The sequence below is a fragment of the Castor canadensis genome, chromosome 8 (genome assembly GCF_047511655.1).
Source record: "Castor canadensis chromosome 8, mCasCan1.hap1v2, whole genome shotgun sequence".
Taxonomy (NCBI): domain Eukaryota; kingdom Metazoa; phylum Chordata; class Mammalia; order Rodentia; family Castoridae; genus Castor; species Castor canadensis.
The window spans coordinates 10,279,471-10,300,499 of NC_133393.1; the positions used below are offsets into that span (position 1 = coordinate 10,279,471).

The 21,029-nt window shown below is 39.0% G+C and overlaps 1 protein-coding gene across 6 annotated transcripts in view; it reads right to left on the bottom strand.

Annotated features, from left to right (window-relative positions):
- Window positions 1–1,101: 1,101 nt before the first annotated feature.
- Window positions 1,102–21,029, bottom strand: part of LOC109678286 (putative adhesion G protein-coupled receptor F2P) — a 39,854-nt gene continuing 19,926 nt past the window's right edge. For 2 of the 6 annotated variants that reach the window (XM_074081986.1, XM_074081991.1), the window contains 7 exons: window positions 20,696–20,847; window positions 18,226–18,459; window positions 15,869–17,230; window positions 9,118–9,159; window positions 6,514–6,573; window positions 4,156–4,235; window positions 1,102–2,563 (listed from right to left, as the gene is read on the bottom strand). In XM_074081986.1, the coding sequence (XP_073938087.1) occupies window positions 4,185–4,235; window positions 6,514–6,573; window positions 9,118–9,159; window positions 15,869–17,230; window positions 18,226–18,459; window positions 20,696–20,847 (1,901 nt within the window). In that variant the 3' untranslated portion in view covers window positions 1,102–2,563; window positions 4,156–4,184. The other 4 variants (XM_074081989.1, XM_074081988.1, XM_074081990.1 and 1 more) reach the window with 4 other exon arrangements.

The following is a 21,029-nucleotide window of genomic DNA, read 5'->3' on the forward strand; positions in this document are numbered from 1 at the left end:
AAAGTAAAACTGAGTTTGGACAACATGTGCAGTGAGTAGAGCCCAGTGATGTATATTCTTTCTTCCTAAGTAGGGAACCATGAGCTACAAGGTTCATTTGATGGTAAGCTCAGCAGATTTTGCTGACTGATAACCCTAATGTTGAACAGACCAAATCAAAAGCTTAGTTCTTTTATTTAGAAGTCAATTAACTCATTCGCATGAGGGTACCTACATCCAAACTCACACATGCCTGTGTTTATGTGTGTCTTTTTTTGTGTGCATGTGTTCACAGATATTCCAATTTAAAAATTAACATTTTAATGAGTAATTATTATTTCCCAATACTATTCTAAATACTTTACCTACATTTAGTAATTTAATCCTGTGAGGTCGGCTCTATTGTCCTCAATTTATAGATGAGACAAGCAAAGTCTGAGGAATTTAAATGACTTTCCCAAGGAGAGCCGTTTATTAAGTATTCTACTCAAGAATCTGCCTTAGACCCATTAGCACCAGTTTCTCCTTAGTCCACCTGTTCAAGTCACTTCCTTTGTGAAGTGTGTGCCAGGGTCATCCAGAATTAACCTAATCTGTGCAGTTCCTTGACATCATTCAAGATGCTGCAGAGTAGTTTTGGGACTTCAGGAAACAGGGCTCAGCTTCTTCAAGGTATTCCCAAATAGTTCCAGGGCTCCTCTGTTGACATCCATGGGTGTTCCTTGGTTTATTGTGAGTGAACATCTTTCCCACCATCCTATCTCAGGGAGTGGAAACACTTGAGTAGAGAATGCTTTCATACCAGATGTGACTGCTCAATGCATAACACAGTTCAAGGAATCCCCTCCTTCACTCTATGCCCAGAGTTCTCATTTGTAAAATGAAACAAATGGACTTACTCTTTTCTAAAGTTCATCCAGATTTACAGCCTTCCAATTATTTGGCTTCATGAGAGTCCATCCTTACTTCAACATATTGACTCTGGGCAGCTGACATTTCTTCACACCTAAATCTCTACATGGAGGAAACCAGGACTATGACTATCCCACCTTTCTCTTGAAGAGTCCCTAGGGGCAAAATAGTTTCTGCCTGGTAGCGAGGGGGTACGGGGAGGGGGGGAGGGAGTGGAGTAGGTAAGGGAGGGGGCGGGGGGAAAGGGGGATAAATGACCCAAACGTTGTATGCACATATGAATAAAAGAAAAAAAAAAAAAGAGTCCCTAGGGAAATATTGGAAAATGGCAAACTAAAACCACTTTCTGATCTCTTGAAAAGGAGGCTGTTGCTGTCCTAACATGAGCATTCATGAGCATTCATGAGCACTCATGAGCACTCATGAGCACTCATGAGCATTCATGAGCAATGCCACTTCAAAGATAACTCTTTCTCCAGGTTGGTGCATTTTTTCCTATATTCTGATTATTTCTTTATTATACCTTTGCCTTCTCAAACTTACCTACTTAGAGGAAGTAGTAAAAAAAAAAAAAAAAAAAACAAGAAGAGAACCGCTACTCTTTTACTACCCTTCCTTGTAGTAAAAACAAACAAATAAATAAAAAGAGAAAGCAAGACCCTACTCATTCACAAAGCGAGCCTCACTTCCCCATTTGCAATGTAGCATCAATAATACTGGCCTTGGTAGGAAGGTTAGGGGCCATCCACAGCCCCTCTGTGTTTATTCCCTAGTTTTCTTTTGCTGCAGCTGTCTATGAGCTTGCTCTTCAAAGGGCTTATACCCACAGCATTGTTCTCTTGAAGGTGATATCTTGTTTGAATGTTCAGTTTATTTAGATACAAAGTTAAGAAAATGAGCAGCTCTGTACTCGAAATATGGTATTTCCTCTTCCCCAACCCCAGACTTCAAAAAGCACATATTGTTGGTGACAGAAAGTGTGGGCAGAAAGTCTTTCCGTGGCTACATGGTCCAGAAGAGAAAGCCAAAAGCTGGGAGCCAGCAGAATTATGTTTCTACCTCTGGCTCAGCCTTGATTAGCTGTGACTCGCAGCTCCAAGCTTCCATCTCCTTAAATTAAAATAGGCATCTTTTCTGGTTCAAGAGTTCCAATTTTCACATGGCTCATGGCCAAAAGAGTTGCAAGTCAGGCTGACCATCTAATCAACTTAACTTTGAGTGGCGGTTAGAGTCCTTTTACAAAACAAACCAGCAGTGACCTACTTAGAGTCAGCCCAACTGTTGGTGACTATTCATGAGTTCCCTTTCTTCAGCAACCCACAGAATCTAACTAGGTGGCAGGCGAGCCACCCTTGCCAAGATAAGCCAGTACTTTCTTCCTGAGGATAAATGTGACCCAACAACATGAAGATGGAGACTGATAAGACCATGGTCCTGCTGTGGCCTAATTTGTCTTTGTGTTCCCTTGTGGATGCCCAGTGTAGTGTATGCATATTTGCAACTGATAGGCAAGAGATGCTTAGTAGCACAGAACAGCTTGGCAGAAAGGTCTTTGATCCTTTCCATTCTTCATCTCCTCTTTCATCAGCTTCATAGTGTTTGAGGCTTCCTTCACAGTCTCCAGGGGCAGGAAGACAGGAATAAGCACATTCTTCTCTGGGCTCTGCCATTCCTGGAATACAGAACCTTGTCAAGAACAGAAAATCACAGCTTCAATACACAAGTTGCATGATCCAAAGGTTTCACAATTGTATTATAAGCCCCTTTGTGGAGCCCCACTGGCAGATGGACAGTCTTCATAAGCAACTCTGGAACTCAGGCTTGATCCATTGTTTATAGATGCTGAGTTACAAACCTTGTTAGTTGGACCACTTCTCTTTAAGTGTAACTCCTCTCAGAAAAGACCTATTTTTTATTTTGTCATTTTTTACATTTACTTACACGTATATACATTATTTGAGTCACCTCCCCTGCCCCTTGCAAGTAGAACCTATTCCGCCCTCTTGTTCTCACATTTTGTTGAAGAGAAAACATAAGAGATAATAAGAAAAACATGGTGGTTTTGTTAGTTTGAGATAAAGATAGCTATACAGAGAGATTCCTAGTGTTGTTACCATCCATATGTGTATTACAACCCATATTGGCTCATCTCTACCAGACTTCTTCACTACTTCCTAGTCCCCTTTCCATAGTGGCCTCTGCCAGTTTAAGATTACTTTATTCACTTCTATACAGTAAGCATATCAGCCACATTCAAGTTTTAGGTTTCCTTCCCTTACCCTACTCCTCCTGTGCGATAAGACCATTTTTCTGTACAAGATCCTAGACTGCTGCAAATAGTCACAAAGGCTGCTGGAGGCTGGATGTTTGGGGTGAGGGTTGGGAGGCTTTTTCTACATACTTGAGTACCTCTCTCCCTCTCTGCATCTCTGTCTGTTTCTCTTGTGAATCCTGGTCTGTGCAAATGTCATTCCCCCTGCTTCATTCAACATTTCTCTGAACCCCATCCCCATACACCTCTTAGCACCTCCCTTCATCTCTCTGTCTCTGTGAGTCTCCCAGTGGATGTGGCTGTCGCCATGAGTGTTCTTCTGTCTCCATGTCTGTTCTCTCTCTAGACCTACAGGGACATCAAGACATAGGATTAGAAGAGCTGTGCCTGTACATGTCTGTGGATCTCATTGGCTCTCTTCCAACCCTGGGTCACCATGTCACTCTCTCTATCTATGGTTCTGAGTTTGTTACTCCTGTGGTCCCCTTCTATGACTCTTTTGTCTATATGTCTCTTATCTGTGTCACAGAAACTAACTCAAGTGCAAATAAACACCTACATTACCATCAAAAGCCTCTCACAAATATTGTTTATCAAAATTTCTTGATCTTTTAAGACTAGAGAAACGTGAGGGGCCATAATAGGAAATTTGGAGATATTGCTGACATAAGATGTCCTGGGGATGTGAGACTAGAGAGGAGATGAAGAAGAGGGAACAGTTAAGTAGAGGGGCAACTTTGCTCAAGAGATTGAGCCACCTAGGCTAATCCATATGGCTTCTCAGACACGCCTGATTATTTTGCAGAGATAGCAAAAACAACATTCAGTAGCCCAAGTAAATTAGAAATGTGGGTACATTTCTAACACAGTGAGGTAAGAGTAGATTATATAGGAGAACCTTTTCAATCAAGAAAGAAGTATTTCTAATTATAATAAAATTATAGTAATGCCATATATGACACATACATGGAAACCCTATTGTTTATACTCACCTCTCAAGTTAGGAATGCAGCCTGGGTTGTTAGCTTGGCCCTTTGGTGGGATGACAAGAGAATTCAGAAGCGAGGTCCTGCTGAAGACAAAGTATAATTGCACTTATTTTTACTAGCCTGTTTGCAATTATCATAATGACTAAAAACACACACAAAACTGTGATCCACAGCAATTTTTTTTATCTTTAACTTCATCCCTTTCTTCTCCTCTTTATATTAGAATGGCTAACAATACAGAAACAGGCTGGTGTGAGAAGTTCTTCTCTTCCATGTCCTGGCCTAGACCTCTCTCCTGAGGGATTACTTTGCTTGGGGTATGAATGGAGAAAGAAGAGAAGACAGCTGAGTGACACTGAATGGCTCCTGGTAGTCAAACAGCTCCTTACCAGCTGGTCTGCTAAAACCTTAACCTTGAAATCATCCCCTTGTGATATACATGTGTCCAAAGGATATCTTTTCAGTATGTTTTGGATATATACTTTTTACCCCATGAAAACAGACTAATTCATCTCATCAGAGGTAAAATGAGCACAGCTACATTTATTATCCCAGGTTTGGAGAGGTGGAACTGACCCTTCCAGTCAGGTACCATAAAGGATAAGTTAAATATGGACTGTAGAAGATTGCTACCTAGGGAGCATAGACAGATAATATGTCTATTTCTATCCTTGGAGAAATAAAGTCAATGGCAGACAACAGTTAGGCTAGTGAGCAGAATGAAGGAAGGATTGCCTGGAGAAGAATAAATGTATGTAGTACTTAGACCCATGGTTCTTAACCCTAGCCACATGGTTAGAATCACTGCAGAGGCTAAAATAAAAGTTTAAGCTCTATCCTCACCCCAAGAGTCTCTGATTTAATTTTTCTTGAGTGTGTCCTAGACAATGCTATTTTTTAAAAAGCTCCCTAGGAGTTTCTAAGGTGTAACCAGCATTGAAAACCATTGATGCAGATAATCTACAACTGATAATAAAGTGCTGAGTGTCATTCTAATTTATTCATGTAAGAACCAAAGAGAAATGGGCAAAATGACTATTTTTCTTTGGCATTGATGGACATAATTTCCCTATGGTGGTCTGAATCATTCAATACTGAAAACACCTAAGGAAATGAGCCATGCTAACTTAGAAGGAGTTGGGAGATTCAAGCATCTCTCCTAAGAGTTCAAGGAGGACAAAAGAGTAGCAGTAGGGAATATTTAAATCAGGCATGCTGGTTGGAAGCCAGGATCCTTTGGAAGGTTTTAGATGAATGGCTCCCAATCTTGACTGTACATTAGAATCACCTGGGAAGCTTTTAAAATTCCTCAAACCCAAACCACACTTCAGACCAATATCCCTGGCAAACTTCATTTTTTTAAGCTTACCAGTTGATTCTGATGTGTGACATCTGATCAATGTCTACCTTTAGTAAATTTGGCATTTTTAAAGCTGGAAGGAATAGATAAAAATCAGCAATCGCCCAGCTATGGAAGACCAAACACTGAGAAAAAGATCAGAGCTTTGGTAAGAATAAGGCAAAAACACTAGCAAAAGAAAGGGAAGAAAAAGAAAAGAAGATAAGAGGGAGCTAAAAAAAATCAGAGGAAGGACAATGGAATACAAAACCCATGGAGAAAGGCAATGCTGCTATTCAGGGCCACAGGTGCCCAGCCCCAGAAGGACCCAAAACCCACTCCATGCAGATTTGCAGCACCAGCCATAAAGGAAAACTCTGTATCACCTTTTCTTTTGTTGAGTACATTCCTTAGGTCAACATTAACCCCATTTTGCTGCCATATAAAAATTTCCAATTCCTCCCTTACTCAGAACGGTTTTGTTTTATGATAAATGGTTTTTAAGTTAAAGGAATAGATAAGCTAAAGGGAACATCATAGTCCAGCTTCCTACACAATGACTGCAGCTTCTCTGCTACAGCCGTGAATTGTCTGTAAGCCTATGTAACTCAAGTAAACATGGCAACTGGCCCTTCTTAAAAATCACGCTATTAGTAATTTCTTTGTGTAGGGTGAGAATGTGTTTCCTTGGAACACTTTGGATGTCCAGTGACTAGGGGCATAGAGAACAACTAGGCTGTTATGGGACCTGAGACACCTCACCTCCTTTCACTTCTCTTTTACAACCTGCTTTCCTACTTCATGGTTTGAGATCAACACCTCCAACCTTGTTACTCACCTGTAAATATATTTAACCCTACTTTTATCTTTTTGTATGTGGTTCCCATACTCCAGAAAGTATATGAACAGCTTAGAGAGGCACTGGCTCAGGAAAAATCTGTCACAAAGTGTTACAGTGATTGTTTAAAGCATTGTTGTTAATTCATCAAACAAAAATGCAAAACTGAGTATGAGAGCTTTACCTCTGATATTCTGGAGATCCATCTGACAGACGCTACTCGACCCTTTAAGGCTTCTCTTATCTAGATATTTAACAAAAGGAGTTAAGAATTAAAAGATTACAAGAAGTTGACATATGTGTCTGGACCTGATAAATATTGTGGCAAGAGAGTAAGTTTCCAGCTTGGTCCTGAAGCCGTGATATGGGGGGCCATAACCAGGTAGATTGGTCTGGAAAAAGATGAGGAGATGGGGAGACACAGGCGAGGTGGAGTCATCAGAGGAGACTCATGTCCAGGGTCTTAAACATGAACCCAATGGTTAAGAAGCACAGCTTGCCACAAGCTTGAGGATTCCAATCATAGCTTTCGCATTCTCTTTCAGAGCACTAAAATAGTTCATCACTTCCCACAGTTTATTAATTATTGAAACCTTTGCTTAAGGAAAAAAAGTACTGCACAACATAGCAAAATTCCATGAATCCAAGGAAATAAAAATAATAAGTAACAACTATATGTTGTATAGCCTTAAAGTGCTTTTCACATCTGTCATCTCATTTTACCCAGAAATCAACACTACAAAGTAAACATTGTTATCCCCATTTTGCCCCAAGAGTGACATCCAAAGTTTATCAACTACAAAGAAAAGCAACCAGAATTTGAATTCCTGACCCTGACTTCTTCCCACAGTCTCTCCTGTTTAATACAAACATTTCCTCTCTTTATCCCCGCTGCTTTGCAGATGTTGCTCACTGTCCAAGACCTTATATAAGTCTGTCTTCAAATTAATGTATGCCAAAGCCCTCCTGCTCATGGGGACTTCACCCTTCCCTGAAAATGCACTTTCTTTGTCACCCACAAGCTTCAAAGGAGGAGGAACTCTCCTGGGATCAGGAGCCTGTGCACTCAAAGGTCTTTTGGAACTTTGAAGAAATACTGGAGTTTCTACTTAAATTTTTTTGTTCTCATCATTTTTGTTTAATTCTATGTTTCATAACTTGCTGCTTTGGCTGCAAATACTGGTTAAGGTAACACAAGTAACACAACCCCATGGGATGAAATTGTGTGATATCTTAAATGCTTTCTTTGTGTTGTCACCTATAAAGTTGAATTTGTTCTGTACATAATCCAGTGAAGTCAAGGAATGTATTTTTAATTGTGCATTCCACTTGAGGATCCTTGACTAATGATGGGGTTGTGTCCTAATGCACCCATGGTAAGTTGCAAATACCAAAGTCAGAATTACATTTAATACACCTAATCTACTGAACATTATAGCTTAGCAACTCAGTAGAGTATTGGTTTTCAGCATTGTAATCATGAGGCTGACTCTGAGCTGTGGCTTGCTGCTACCACACAGCCTGCTAAGAGAGTATCACACTGCATGTTACTACACCAGGAAAAGGTCCAAATTCAAATTTTGAAATAAAGTTTCTACTTTATATGTATTGTTTTTGAAGCATCATAAAGTTAAAATATTATAAGTCAAGACTTTGTAAGTTGAGGACTATCTATATATAGAAATATTGAGACTAATACTCTTTCAACTCTGAATAATTTTTACTAGGTTAATGTAGTACCCTTGTGAGACAATGAAAGAGCCATTGTGAAATTCCTCTTTCACAAACCTTTGATATTAACTTAATAAAATTGCATTGATAGCTTTTTTACAACTCTGAAGTAAGGATGGATATTTACTTTGCTTTTGGTTTTGGTAATGTCCATTTTCATTTTTAAAAATTAATTTATGTGACAGAGTGTTTGCATCTACACCTGAGAGGGTTGTTTAATTTGCTTATTCCAGGAAGATTTATGATACAATGAAAAGAGGTCTATCTCTGAGTAAATACTTGATGTTCTGTTCATTTAGTTTTTACTCATTTTTACCAACTACAGCCAATCAACACTTGTCTGTATTTGGAGAATTCCCTTCCTGTAGTCTACTACTCTTCAAGGTAGGAGTAGGAACTTACTTCTCCAACCAGTCTCGCAGCCAAGATATTGCCATGTGACTTGGGCTCAGACAATCATACTCAATGATGCAAAACAGCAGATGCCAGTGAGTCCCAACAGGCAGGATTGGAGGTGATCTCCCAAAGCAGCAGTAATAGCAATTCTAGTTTAAGCATCCTCTGCCTAACATTAGCTTGTTAAGCTGTGCTATCTGTGCCTAGAAAAAGGCAGGGATAATTGTACCCCTCATAGAAGACTTCTGCGTCATACTGGAAAGTATTCCTGGAATATGACCTCCAACCCAAGGAAGAAACCCTCCTAAAAGATGATATTGTGAAATTTAATAAATCCCATTTCTGCTTCAACAAATCAAATTATGTGTCTGTAGAGATCTTGAGCAAGCTACTTAATCGCTCTGAGTTTCAGTTTCTCATCTGTAAAACTGAAATATAATAATATCCAAGATTGTTTTAAGGTTTAGAATTAATGTCCATAAAACACATAGCCCCAAAAGAGCTTGAAAGATGTAGGTATCATGTTACAAAGAGCAGGGACACTCAGTTCATACATCTGCACTAATAATTAGGTGAAAGACCCAATAAGTGGCATTCACTAGTGAAGATTTCCTGGACAAGTACTGATAATGCAGGGGAAAAAACAATTTACATACAGTACCTTTGGGTCCAAGATTGTTCCAAACACCAAGATGAAGAAACCCTGTGAAAAGTAGAGGGGAGGGGATAAAGAGCCATTTACAAATTAATGATGATAACAATAACAAATTCCAATATTCATCATTCAGTTGCTATTTTGACAAAAGGAAAACAATTTCATTCAGTTTTTTAAAATTTCCCACTTAAGGTCACAACACCTAGATTCATTCATTCAATGAACATCAATTGTCTTCCATGTCCTGGCCACTGTTCAAAATGCTTGGGATACCAAGCAGTAAACCAAACAGAATAAGGTCTCTGCTTCATGCAGAAATACTTTGGAAACTTCTTTTTAAGTTGAGCAAAATGAAAACATTTTGTATTTACCAGGAGTTGTTCATCTCAGAATATAATGATCTAAAAAAGAGCCAAAGAAGTTGTAAGGCAATGCTCATCTGTCTTGTAGACCCTGAAAAATAGGTAATGAAAGAACATTCCACAGCAAAGAGCAAAAACGTATGCTCAGCTGCCCATAATACCCTCAACTTCTTTCTCCCATTTATAACAAAAAAAATTATAGAACTTATACACAAAAATATCAAATCAATGCATTGGCTAAAAATTTACAAACCATGAAATGGATTGAATTCCTAAACATATAGAAGGTGCTCCACCTCCACATAGGATAATAGAAAAAGAAATAATTATCTTTTATCTTCCATGCAAAGAAAGATCTCATAAAGTCAAAATCTTATTGTTCCTCTGTCTATTTGAGTTTTTAATTTTTTCCCACATATGTTGGCACAAAATCACCTTGGAGGGAGGAAGGTATGGAATAGTCCAACTTTTCTGAAAATTGAAGGTCAACTTTCAAAATGTGATAGCAACAATCGTTAGAAAAAAGTTTTATTGAGTGTTCAATTATTTGGATCATGGACAAAAAAAAAAGAGAACTGTGATGGTGGCCTTTTATTTAGGCAGCCCCTTGTTAAGTTGCTCTGGTTGCATAAATGAATATAAACCAAGCCAGAAGCCTATTAAAGCTTATAAGTTTAACACAACTGTCACTGATGAGAACATCAAATCTACTGTAATTTGGTAAAAATTCAGCTAAGAGATGGAGAACTTTACAGGGACCAGAGCAGAGCCATTCAGCTCATTCACTCCCCAAACAACAATGAAACACACCCTTCCACTCACACAGTCTGACAAACACTGAAAGCTTTGCTGTACATGTAGCTTTTTATTTTTTGTTTTTGGGGGTGTTTCAATCATATTTTCCTGGGCGTGTCACTGTTAGCCTACCATTATTTCTATTAAGAAAATGTCATCTTGGCACAAGGTTATAAAGTATCATTCTTATAAAGATGCTGGGAACAAATACATTCCAACCTGGTTTGGGTACTGGGGAATACATTTTATGTTGGAATCTAGATGAAATTGGCCCAGAAATTAAATTATTTAAAGATCTGGGAAGCAAAATTCTAGCATGTTCCTCCATAAAATCTGCATTTTGGGGGGGGTGGGGCTAAAGGGTAAGAGAAATTCTCTCCTCATAAGATTTTTAGTTCTTTAGAGTTGACTTTATATTTGTATCTGCAATATTTATCATAATGATTGGAGCAAAATAATAAATATGGCATGTATGTGTTTGAACGTGCATGTGTTTAATAACTTCATATAGCTGATTCTTTGTGGTATTGGGTATTGATGTACACTGGGTTCCATTCATGCTAGCCAAGCACTGTACTAGTGAACTACATTTCCAGCCCTGATATATAACTTATTATGCAGCTTGCATCTATACAGCAATAATTATGTAACAGGGAAATATACCGTAAAACCACTTTTCATTGGTTTATGACACCTTGGGGAGGCTACACAAAATATCGTTCAGAAGATCTGGATAATAAAAGATTATTCATAAAATTCAGTGTCTGGCGGAGAAAGGAATAACAAAATATACCTAATATACAAGTAGCAGTCTCTTTGCATTTCTTTTAGTAGATAATCCACAGTTTGAGCAGGTAAACCACAAGGTGTCCTCCCAGGTTTTAACATATTTGCTATATATTTTTTTCTACTAGAACAGCAATAAGGAGTCCCCAAAATTTCACCAAGCCCACACTTACATCAGTAAATACAAGAGATGATACCAACCAGAAGTTATGGTAGGTATCCAAGGCAGCAACTGACTCCATTATAACACTTCCATAGTGAAGGTGATAGTTTGCTTTTAAATCAGTGGATACTCCCATAGGGCTAGAATCAAGAAATTCTTAGGTTTTCCTCCTTCATCTTCTGGGCCTCCCAGAGTGATTCAAATGTTGTCTTCTCTTGCTCCATCAGCCTACACTGTCCCTCATCTCTTCTCATTCTAAGACTCCCTTGCTAATTCTTTTCCCCCAGTTGGGTATGTCTCTAGCTTCAGTGGATCCATCGCTCCTCTCTATCTCCTCCCTCGCAGCGAGACCAGATGATGCCTTGATACAGCAGCATGCTGGTAAATGATAATAAACAACTCACCTAATTTGTAGCATTTGCCCATCTCTATGGTTAATTCAACCACCAGGACTGAATAAATCTAGCAATACAATATAGCTGAATATGGATTTAGAAAGAGATGGACTGTAACAGGTCCTTATTCACTATTTCCACCAGACAGGTAATATAGACCCAAATAACTTTAAAAGCACAGTAAAATGTAGACATATAATTTAGAAGTGATTGATTTTGAAGATATATGCCCTTTGTTTTTAATTGAATTTACTTCCTATTAAGTCTATGTAATTTAATTTTACTGATAACTGTATTTATAAACAGTTCACTAAATTACTGAAAATACCAATAAGCCAGCACAATGTGCCCTCCCCAGCGTCTAGCCTCCATCCACAGCTTCTCCCTGTTTCCCACTGCCTCATGGGCACTGAGGCAGTGGGCTCCACACTACTTGTCAGGAGTAAAGACAGAAAGTGAGCTGAAATTTCAAGTTGATTATATTGTGACAGGTGAAAGTCCTCATGATACCAAATTATAAGTGCTCACAGCCTAGACCAATATAAGAGTCACAGATCAAATGATCCTGAGGGAGACAAGCAAAGGAAAGTGCTATGGAATGGCAGTGTTTATGAAGAATAGACATGGGATATGCCGAGCTGACATTTAAGAAATCTGAGTTTTTCCCTCACTTCTATCAATAGCTAGCTTTGCATACATGGAAAGAATTAATAATTACTAACAGCTACATAAGTGTAGAATACAATTAATACTTTCTTCAGAAATTTAAAAAACATCAGAGATTAAAAGTGTGAGACAGGCCCTGATGATAACATTTTTCTCCAAGGCATCGAAGTGTTTGTGGTAAAATGAAATCATTTATATTTAAATTTTGAAAGAGAAAAATGAGTAGAGACTTGATTTAAAGTTTCTGTCATCAATTAGATAAAACATTTGGAAACAACTTCACTGGCTATTGTTTACACTCAGAAAAGAAAGAAAAAGTTTAGAGCTCTTAGAAAAATAAAAACTTTCTTTCCAGGTATTGCTGTCTAGATATTTAATATGCAATATCTAAAAATGCTGACTCATTCGTACTCTAAAACAAAATTCCAGTCAAGAAGGAAAGTATTAAATATTGAATATTACACAGACTTTAAAGAGATATTGTAACCTGGTAAAATTCTAGAGCATAGTTTTAAGTGAGAAATCCAGTTCTGTAATAATATACACTGGTTTTTAACTTCTATATTATGTAAAATTTGTCAAGCATAGGCACAAAACCATGACCTTGTTTAGTCACACACACACAAGCGAGATTCCCTTTCTATATAGCTTGCTTTGTTAAAATAATGTTTCCGATGATAACTAAAAATTCTAAGTGACAGGAAATATGGTAGATGTAAAATTTTAACACCTCCAGTTATAACTCTAGTTTGGAGGAGGTGTTATACCTTAGTTTCTACATACTATTAGAAGGATGATTGTTCAACTTAACAGGGAAAACTGAAACCATTTCCCCTAAAATCAGGAACAAGACAAGGGTGCCCACTATCTCCACTCCTATTCAACATAGTCTTGCAATTCCTAGGCAGAGCAATAAGGCAGGAAGAAGGAATAAAAAGAATACAAATAGGTAAAGAAGTTAAGCTATCTGTATTCATAGGTAACATAATCTTATACCTAAAAGATAAAAAAAACTTCACCAAAAACTCCTAGACACCATAAACAGCTTCAGCAAAGTAGCAGGATACACAATGGACTTACAAAAATCAGTAGCCTTTCTATACACCAATAATGAACAGATTGAAAAGGAATATAGTACAATTCTATTATAATAGTCTCAAAAAAAATCAAATACCTAGGAATAAACTTAATAAAGGATGTAAAGGACCTCTACAAGGAAAACTACAAACCACTGAAGAAAGAAATCAAAGAAGACTACAGAAGATGGAAAGATCTCCCATGCTCATGGATTGGCAGAATCAAAATAGTAAAAATGGCTATACCACCAAAAGCAATCTACATGTTCAATGCAATTCCCATCAAAATCCCAATGACACCCACCACAAGGATTGAAAAATCAACCCTAAAGTTCATTTGGAAACACAAAAGACCACAAATAGCCAAGGCAATACTGAGCAAAAAGAGCAATGCTGGAGGTATCATAATACCGACTTCAAACTATATTACAAAGCAATAGCAATAAAAACAGCATGGTACTGGCACAAAAACAGACAGAAGACCCAGATGTGAATCCACAGAGCTACGCTCACCTAATTTTTGACAAAGGTGCCAAAAACATGATGGAGAAAAGACAGCCTCTTCAATAAATGTTGCTGGGAAAAGTGGTTATCTGCCTGCAGAAAACTGAAACTAGATCCATGTTTGTCACCCTATACAAGTATCAGTCAAAGTGGATTAAGGACCTTAATATCAGACCTGAAACCTTGAAGCTAGTAGAGGAAAAAGCAGGGAATATAATGGAAGCAATAGGTATAGGCAAGGACTTCCTCAGTAGAACGCAAGCAGCTTAGCAACTAAGAGAAAGGATCAACAAATGGGACTTCATGAAATTAAAAAGCTGCACAACAAAAGAAACAGTCTCTAAATAAAAGAGGCCACCCACAGAATGGGAGAAAATCTTTGCTAGCTATGCATCAGACAAGGGAATGATAACTAGAACATACAGGGCGCTCAAAAAAACTAAACTCCCGAAAATCAGTGACCTAATAAGGAAATAGGCAACTGAACTAAACAGAACTTTTTCAAAGGAAGAAATCCAAATGGCCAAAAAACACATGAAAAAATGCTCACCATCCCTGGCCATAAAGGAAATGCAAATCGAAATCACACTAAGATTCCACCTTACCCCTGTTAGAATAGCCATCATCAAAAACACCACCAACAAAAAATGTTGGTGAGAAAGTGTGGAAACAGGAACCCTTATACACTGCTGGTGGGAATGTAAGCTAATACAACCACTATGGAAAACAGTACAGAAGCTCCTTAAAAAACTAGAAATAGATCTGCCATATTATCCAGCAATATCTCTCCTAGGGATATACACGAAGGAATGAGTCAGGTTACAGCAAAGACACCTGTACACCCATGTTTATTGCAGCACTGTTCACAATAGCCAAGCTATGGAAACAGCCAAAATGCCCCATTACTGATGAATGGATCAAGAAAATGTGGTATTTGCACACAGTGGAATTTTACTCAGCCACAAAAAAGAATGAAATTTTGTCATTCACAGGTAAATGAATGGAATTGGAGAACATCATCATAATTGAAGTTAGCCAGGCTCCGAAGACAAAATCACATGTTCTCCCTCATAGGCAGATCTTAGACCTACAATGTATGCAGCAGTATTATGGGATGCCAGTCACACTCAGGGGAGGCTGTGCAAGGGAGGGATAGGACAAGGAAAGGAAACCGAAAACTTGAATGCGGTTGATGTGCTCGGGGCCACCATAGGAAGCAGACTAAGGAGGAGTAAAGAGGACTGGAAGAGGTGAATTACTTGGAGCTGTAATACACATTTGCATGGGAACAATACAAGGAAAGTTCCTGTGTAGCTATCTTTATCTCGAACTAGCAAAATGTCATATCTTTTGTTTTATCTTTTATGTTTTTTGTTCTACAAAATCGGAGAACAAGGGAACGGAACAGGTTCCAGGGGAGAGCGGTTGGCACGGGTGGGAGGGGGAAGGTGGCAGGGAAAGGGGTAGGAGGATGAGTATGGTGCAAACAAGGTGTACACATATATGTAAATGCAAAAATGATACCTGTTGAAACTGTTCTGGGAATGAGGGGAGGAGGGCGTGGGAGAGAGAAGTGGAGGGGGTGAATTCAAGTATGATATATTTGATACATTGTAAGAACATTTGTAAATGCTACAATGTCTTCACACCCAGCACAACAAAAACACAAATGGGAAAAAAGGATGTTTGTGACCTTCGGATCATTTTAGTACTTGACATGTTCCCATTCACCATTTTCTTTCCCAAACACCTCTATAAATTAGGCAGTATTGCACCCATTTTATGTATGAGGAAAATATGCTTGGAACGTTAAATATTCCAAGATGCTACACATTAGCAAATGAGAGAGACAGAATTCAAATCTGTGCCTTTCTGCAACAGAAGCTTATTTTCTTACTCAATATGTTCTTCATTGTATTTTGTAAAGAAATCTGATGCCACAATGTCCTGATCACAAAATCTGTTCATATATTCTCTCACTTTGAACTTGATCAGAGCATCTGGACTTACCTGGAATGCATTGAGCAGGGAGAAGATAATGTGGAAGACCAGGGAGCTGCCATCAAGGATAGTGGCTATTCCGAATCCCCAGGTCAGCCCCAGCATTGGAGTAAGGATGGCTATATTCTTACTGATTCTCACAATGGCTCTCACTTCCTGGAACATGGAGATGCCAATGGCAGCTCGCTGGGTCTTGATGATCACCAGTGTGACTGTGATCAGGTTTACTACCACAATGGCCAGAGCTGGAACCACAAAAGCCAAGAGGGCCTTTGTCATGTCCCAGTTAAGCCAGCAGGCCTCAATCCGTATGTAGCCATTACCAGGCTCAGTGACAGCAACAGTGATAACAGCAATGACCAAAGGACACCCGTAGCCCACTGAAAAGAGAGATGCCACCAGGACTGACTTGGGCAATGTGTGGAAAACAATCAGAATGCCATAGAGGATGAGGAGTGCCTTGGCAAGCATCCAGAAAAACACAGAAAGGTAAAAGAAGTGAACAAAAAATGTTGCTGCCACACATCCATTGTGGTGTAGCACTGGACCACTAAGAAAGGAAGCCACAATGAACCACACATCAGCCAACAGCAAGGTGACTGCAATGTTAGCAATGCACAGGTGACGCAAATATGAGATCTCTGTCTTTGTCACTTGACCCCAGACCAAGGCTTCAATGGACAAGCAAATGATCAAGCTGCAAATCGAAATGCCCAGGCCTATGTATGTGATGTACATCAGAATTGGGTTCTCCAAGGTGTGGGGTGCCATAAGAATAGAAAAAGAGGTGAACAACTTGTTTGGCCAACATTGGCAAACAGCTTGCTGGGAGTTTTCTTGAATCATTTTACAGGCCTGCTGCTCCCATCTGCTCTCCAGAGAGTGCCAGCCAACACACCGTGTCTTTCTCTCCTCTGACTTGATGATCTTCTCAAAAATCAGGGAGACTCTTTTAAGCTCCTTGGGTAAAATGACAGACAGGACAAGCCCATTCACAGCGACGTTTTCCAAAAGACTGGCTTCCAAGATGGCTCCTAGAGTTGGAAATGCAATGCTGATGACCTGAGAAGGCGAGGGAACCTTCCAAAGTTCATCGTTACTGAGCAACACACTCCCAATGACTTCGTTGCTGATATCATTGACTCTCATTGAGAAAGTGAAATTCTTTCCAGTGTTGTCTCCAGTTATGATGGTGCCCATGGTATGAATGAAGGTATCTGATATGTCAAGGAGATGTTTATTTACAAATAGTTTTCTTGCAAAGGAGTTGACCGAATGAAGTAAGACACAGCTGCTATTTCTGTCAGGAATGAAGGTCCAGTTTGAAATACTTTGGCTGTTAAGAACATGGTTGGCTATGGTGCTGTAACTCTGCCAATGAAAAAGTGGCACTAGTATTAGTACTCAGTACTAAAAGTACAATACATTCAAGATTCACTTTTACAAAATGTGGTCCTCCAACTAGCAGGGTAGGGATTCCCAGAGAACTTCTTAGAGACACAGAATCTCAGACTCCACCCTCTTCCTTGGATCCTCAGGTGACTTGCTTTGTACCCTTCTAGCATTCAAGCAATGCCTTCCTGTGAGACAGGTCGGTGGGAAGTCTTTACACTCTCATTCCATCATTATTTCTACTTCATACCTAGGCAAAACCAGTGATATTCTTACCTGTCAGGGAAACTATCATGTAATTAACAGCTTTTTGATTTCAACTGTATTGCAGGACTCTGTACAGGAACATACTAAATTGGAAATTGACCCCAAAGGGCTGGATTTACTTTTGACTACCTTCTTCGAAAATCAAAAGTAAAGGAAATGAGTCTGGAGTCATGGCTGAAGTGGTAGAGTGACCACCTAGCAATCACAAGGCCCTGAGTTCAACCCCCAGTACTGCCAATAAAAGTGTTTTAAAAATTAAAATAAAATAAGGGAAATGGATCCAGCTCCATTTCACATTTATACAGCACATAGGTATGGCATTTTCTTTGCATTCAGTTGTTTCCTATTTCAGCAACTTACTCTAACTCACAAATAAAAGTAAGAAGTCCTTCTCCATGCAGGACCTAGAATTTTCTTAGAGGTTTTCAGTAGTTAAAATATGCATTACAAAAACAGACTCATGTCCACTACAGTACCAAGTAAGTGCTTTCTGTGAATGTTTGGTGAGTCAATGTGTTCATTTCTTTCCTTTTATTCACTCATTCTTTCTTCAGTGAAGATTTATTGAACACTTGCTATGTTAGACTTTGGAAATACTGAGGTAAAATCACTGTCTTCAGCTTTGGAAAGACTCCCAGGATTCTGCAACTAGTCTAAATTCCTTTCCCATGGAGGTAATGGTCTACTAAATATTTGAGGCCACTCACCTGCATCTTTGCCTCATCAACATTTGTCATTAGCACTGTTGATATGTTGTGTAAGAGCTGCACAATGACAGCAATATTTCCTGGTATCCGGGGAGACTGCTGAATGTTCTTAATTACACAAGACAAATCCATCGGACACTTTTGCATTAACTTGTCTGCTATGGTCTCAGATTTTCTAGCATATTCATTTACATTTACATCTCCTCCAAATGGTTGAACTGAATATGATTCCTCCTAAAATATGATCAAAACAAAGAAATTCTTATTATACTATTTTTGTGTCAAATATAAAAGCCCCCTTACTAAAATTTAGGATAGCTTTATCATACAATTGTATGTTGCATGTTTTTCCATTTTCAAAGCCACATCTTAAATGGAGTACACTGACCAATACCATGGTGTATGAAGCAAAAATTAAGTCTTAACTTCTCGACTGCCTATTCCTTTTCCCTTTGTCCCCAAATATCTTTAATATACTATTTCAAACACTTTCTCTGTGTGTGTATATATATATATTGCATGTATACTGTGTGTGTGTGTATGTGTGTATGTGTGTATTCCTAGGGTGATTTAGGCTTATTTTTACTTTTCCCAAGAGTCAAAGCATGAGACATGAGTGTATCTTAAAAACAGAAATTCTAAATTATATTTGAATGAAGCAACTAGAACACCAAGATAAAAGGATGACTAAAAATTGCGCTAGGTAGTATTCCCCATAGATTCAGGCTCCAGGTCCCATTCTTTAGGGTAGAAGTGATAAACTATGGCCCAACCTGTTTTTTTATAAGTAAAATTTTATTGAAATTCAGCTGACTTACTCGTTTAAGTATTGTCTATGAATATTTCCACATTATAGAGGCAAAGTTGAGTACATGTAACAAAAGCCATGCAACCCACAAAGCCTAATCTATTTACCACCTGGCCCTTTACAAAAGTTTTTGCTGGCCATTGCTTGCATAGTCCCCTTCTGACCTTCTTCCAGCCTGCCTTCCTACAGGGACATTGGTCCATGAGCCTAGACGGTATGCCTGCCCAGAGTCCATGTCCCTCTGCTAGATGCATGAACTTCCTGCTCAACACTCCATGACTACTTCCAAGGCCTTCATGGTGTCTTCCTTAAGTTTGTCCTGCCATGGATGAGCCATGCCACCATGCTATGCAGATGCTCACCCCTAGACCTTGAGAGGTGGCCAAGAAGCACCTGTTCTCAGGGTCATGGATTCATGGCCTTGGTTTATCCATTTCCCTAGAGGTTCAGAATAGAATATGGGATGAAAGTCAGACAATATATTTTATTTAGAACTTTGCAAACTGTTTTAGAGTATTTAAATATTAAAAGAAATGGTACATGGGCCTGTGTGTACATCTGTGCTCAGACTCCCCAGATGTCAGAGTTGGGCAACCTTTTAGAGTCTGGTCAGAGATTTCTGGTTCGAAAACCACTAAATGCGCTATAGAACCATGCAAAAAAAAAACAGGATGGAAATGTTCCTAAGACAAAAGAAATGCCAAAGCAGGGAGTCGTCTGAAGGAAAAAGAAGCTGGATCTCAGAAAGGTAAAGCCTTTGCCGTAAAAGGAGAAAAAGGAGAAGAAATTGCATTTGACCTGGTTTTATTTGTTAGAACTTAATTAGCAAAATATATAATTACTTAAGTATTTATGGAAATACGTTAGTTTGTTGACGAACATATTTAGGTTACTTTAGGTCACTTCAGTCCTTCACTTTAGGTCCTGTTGTTTCTCATGCTTTAATGAGAACAGAAATCATTGAGGATCCCAATAGAGTACAGATTTTGATTTAGCAGGTCTGAGGTGGGGTCCAAGTCCCACACATCTAACAAGTTTTCAGGGATGATGGTGATCCATGAAGGACAGTTTGAGTATCAAAGCTTTGAAAAACGAAAGGGCCAAGGGTGAAGACAGAGAAGTTGACTGAAAACCCCAGGCTTCTCTTCCAGCTCTACCTAAATGAGCAGACTCCTCCACATCAGGAAAAGGAGAGGGGCACGAAACACAAATTCTAAATACCCAGAGCTAAGAGAAGATAGTTAGGTATTTGTGTATTTATGGACAAACAACCTGTTACCACCCTGCCTCATACCCTTCCTCTCCTTCATGTAGGGCCATATTCATTGCTAATTTGAGCCTCCACTTTGCTCACAGAGTCCACAGAAGAATTCAAGTTGCTGATTATAAAAGATGGACTACTGGTGGAGGGACCAGAGGAAGAGGAAAAGGGGAAAGGAGAGGCTGGTGATGGGTGAATGTGACAGCATCACTAAAATACACTAAAAACTATAGAAAATGAAGGGGAAGGAGCTAAAAAAAAGAGTAATATGAAGAGTGAACTTGATTAAAGCACATTAAATGCTTATATGTAAATATTCCAGTGAAACCCCTTTGTATAATTAATTTATGCTAATAAGAATTTTGAAAATAGAATCCATGTTGACAGAGAATGGACATTACCTCAAAGATGTTGAAGGCATTAAGAGTTCGGCAGGTATCTGTGATTTTGTGCCATTTCTTTGTCCTGCATGCATACTCCATATTTCCCTCAGTGCCTAGAGGACAAGACTGGCTACAGTGGGCATTATCCATACAGATACCATCACACACACCTGGGAAAATAAAAGTCATACATATCAGATAAAAAGATCTGAGCTCTAGGCTGCACTGGACCAACCACCAAGGTGTTGGTGCAATGAAAGCACAGGATCCTGTGGGCATCAGATGGATTTCCTTTCTAAGGGTGGTAGAAGATTGAAATGAGTCAATGGTCATCACATATTTCAGAGACAGA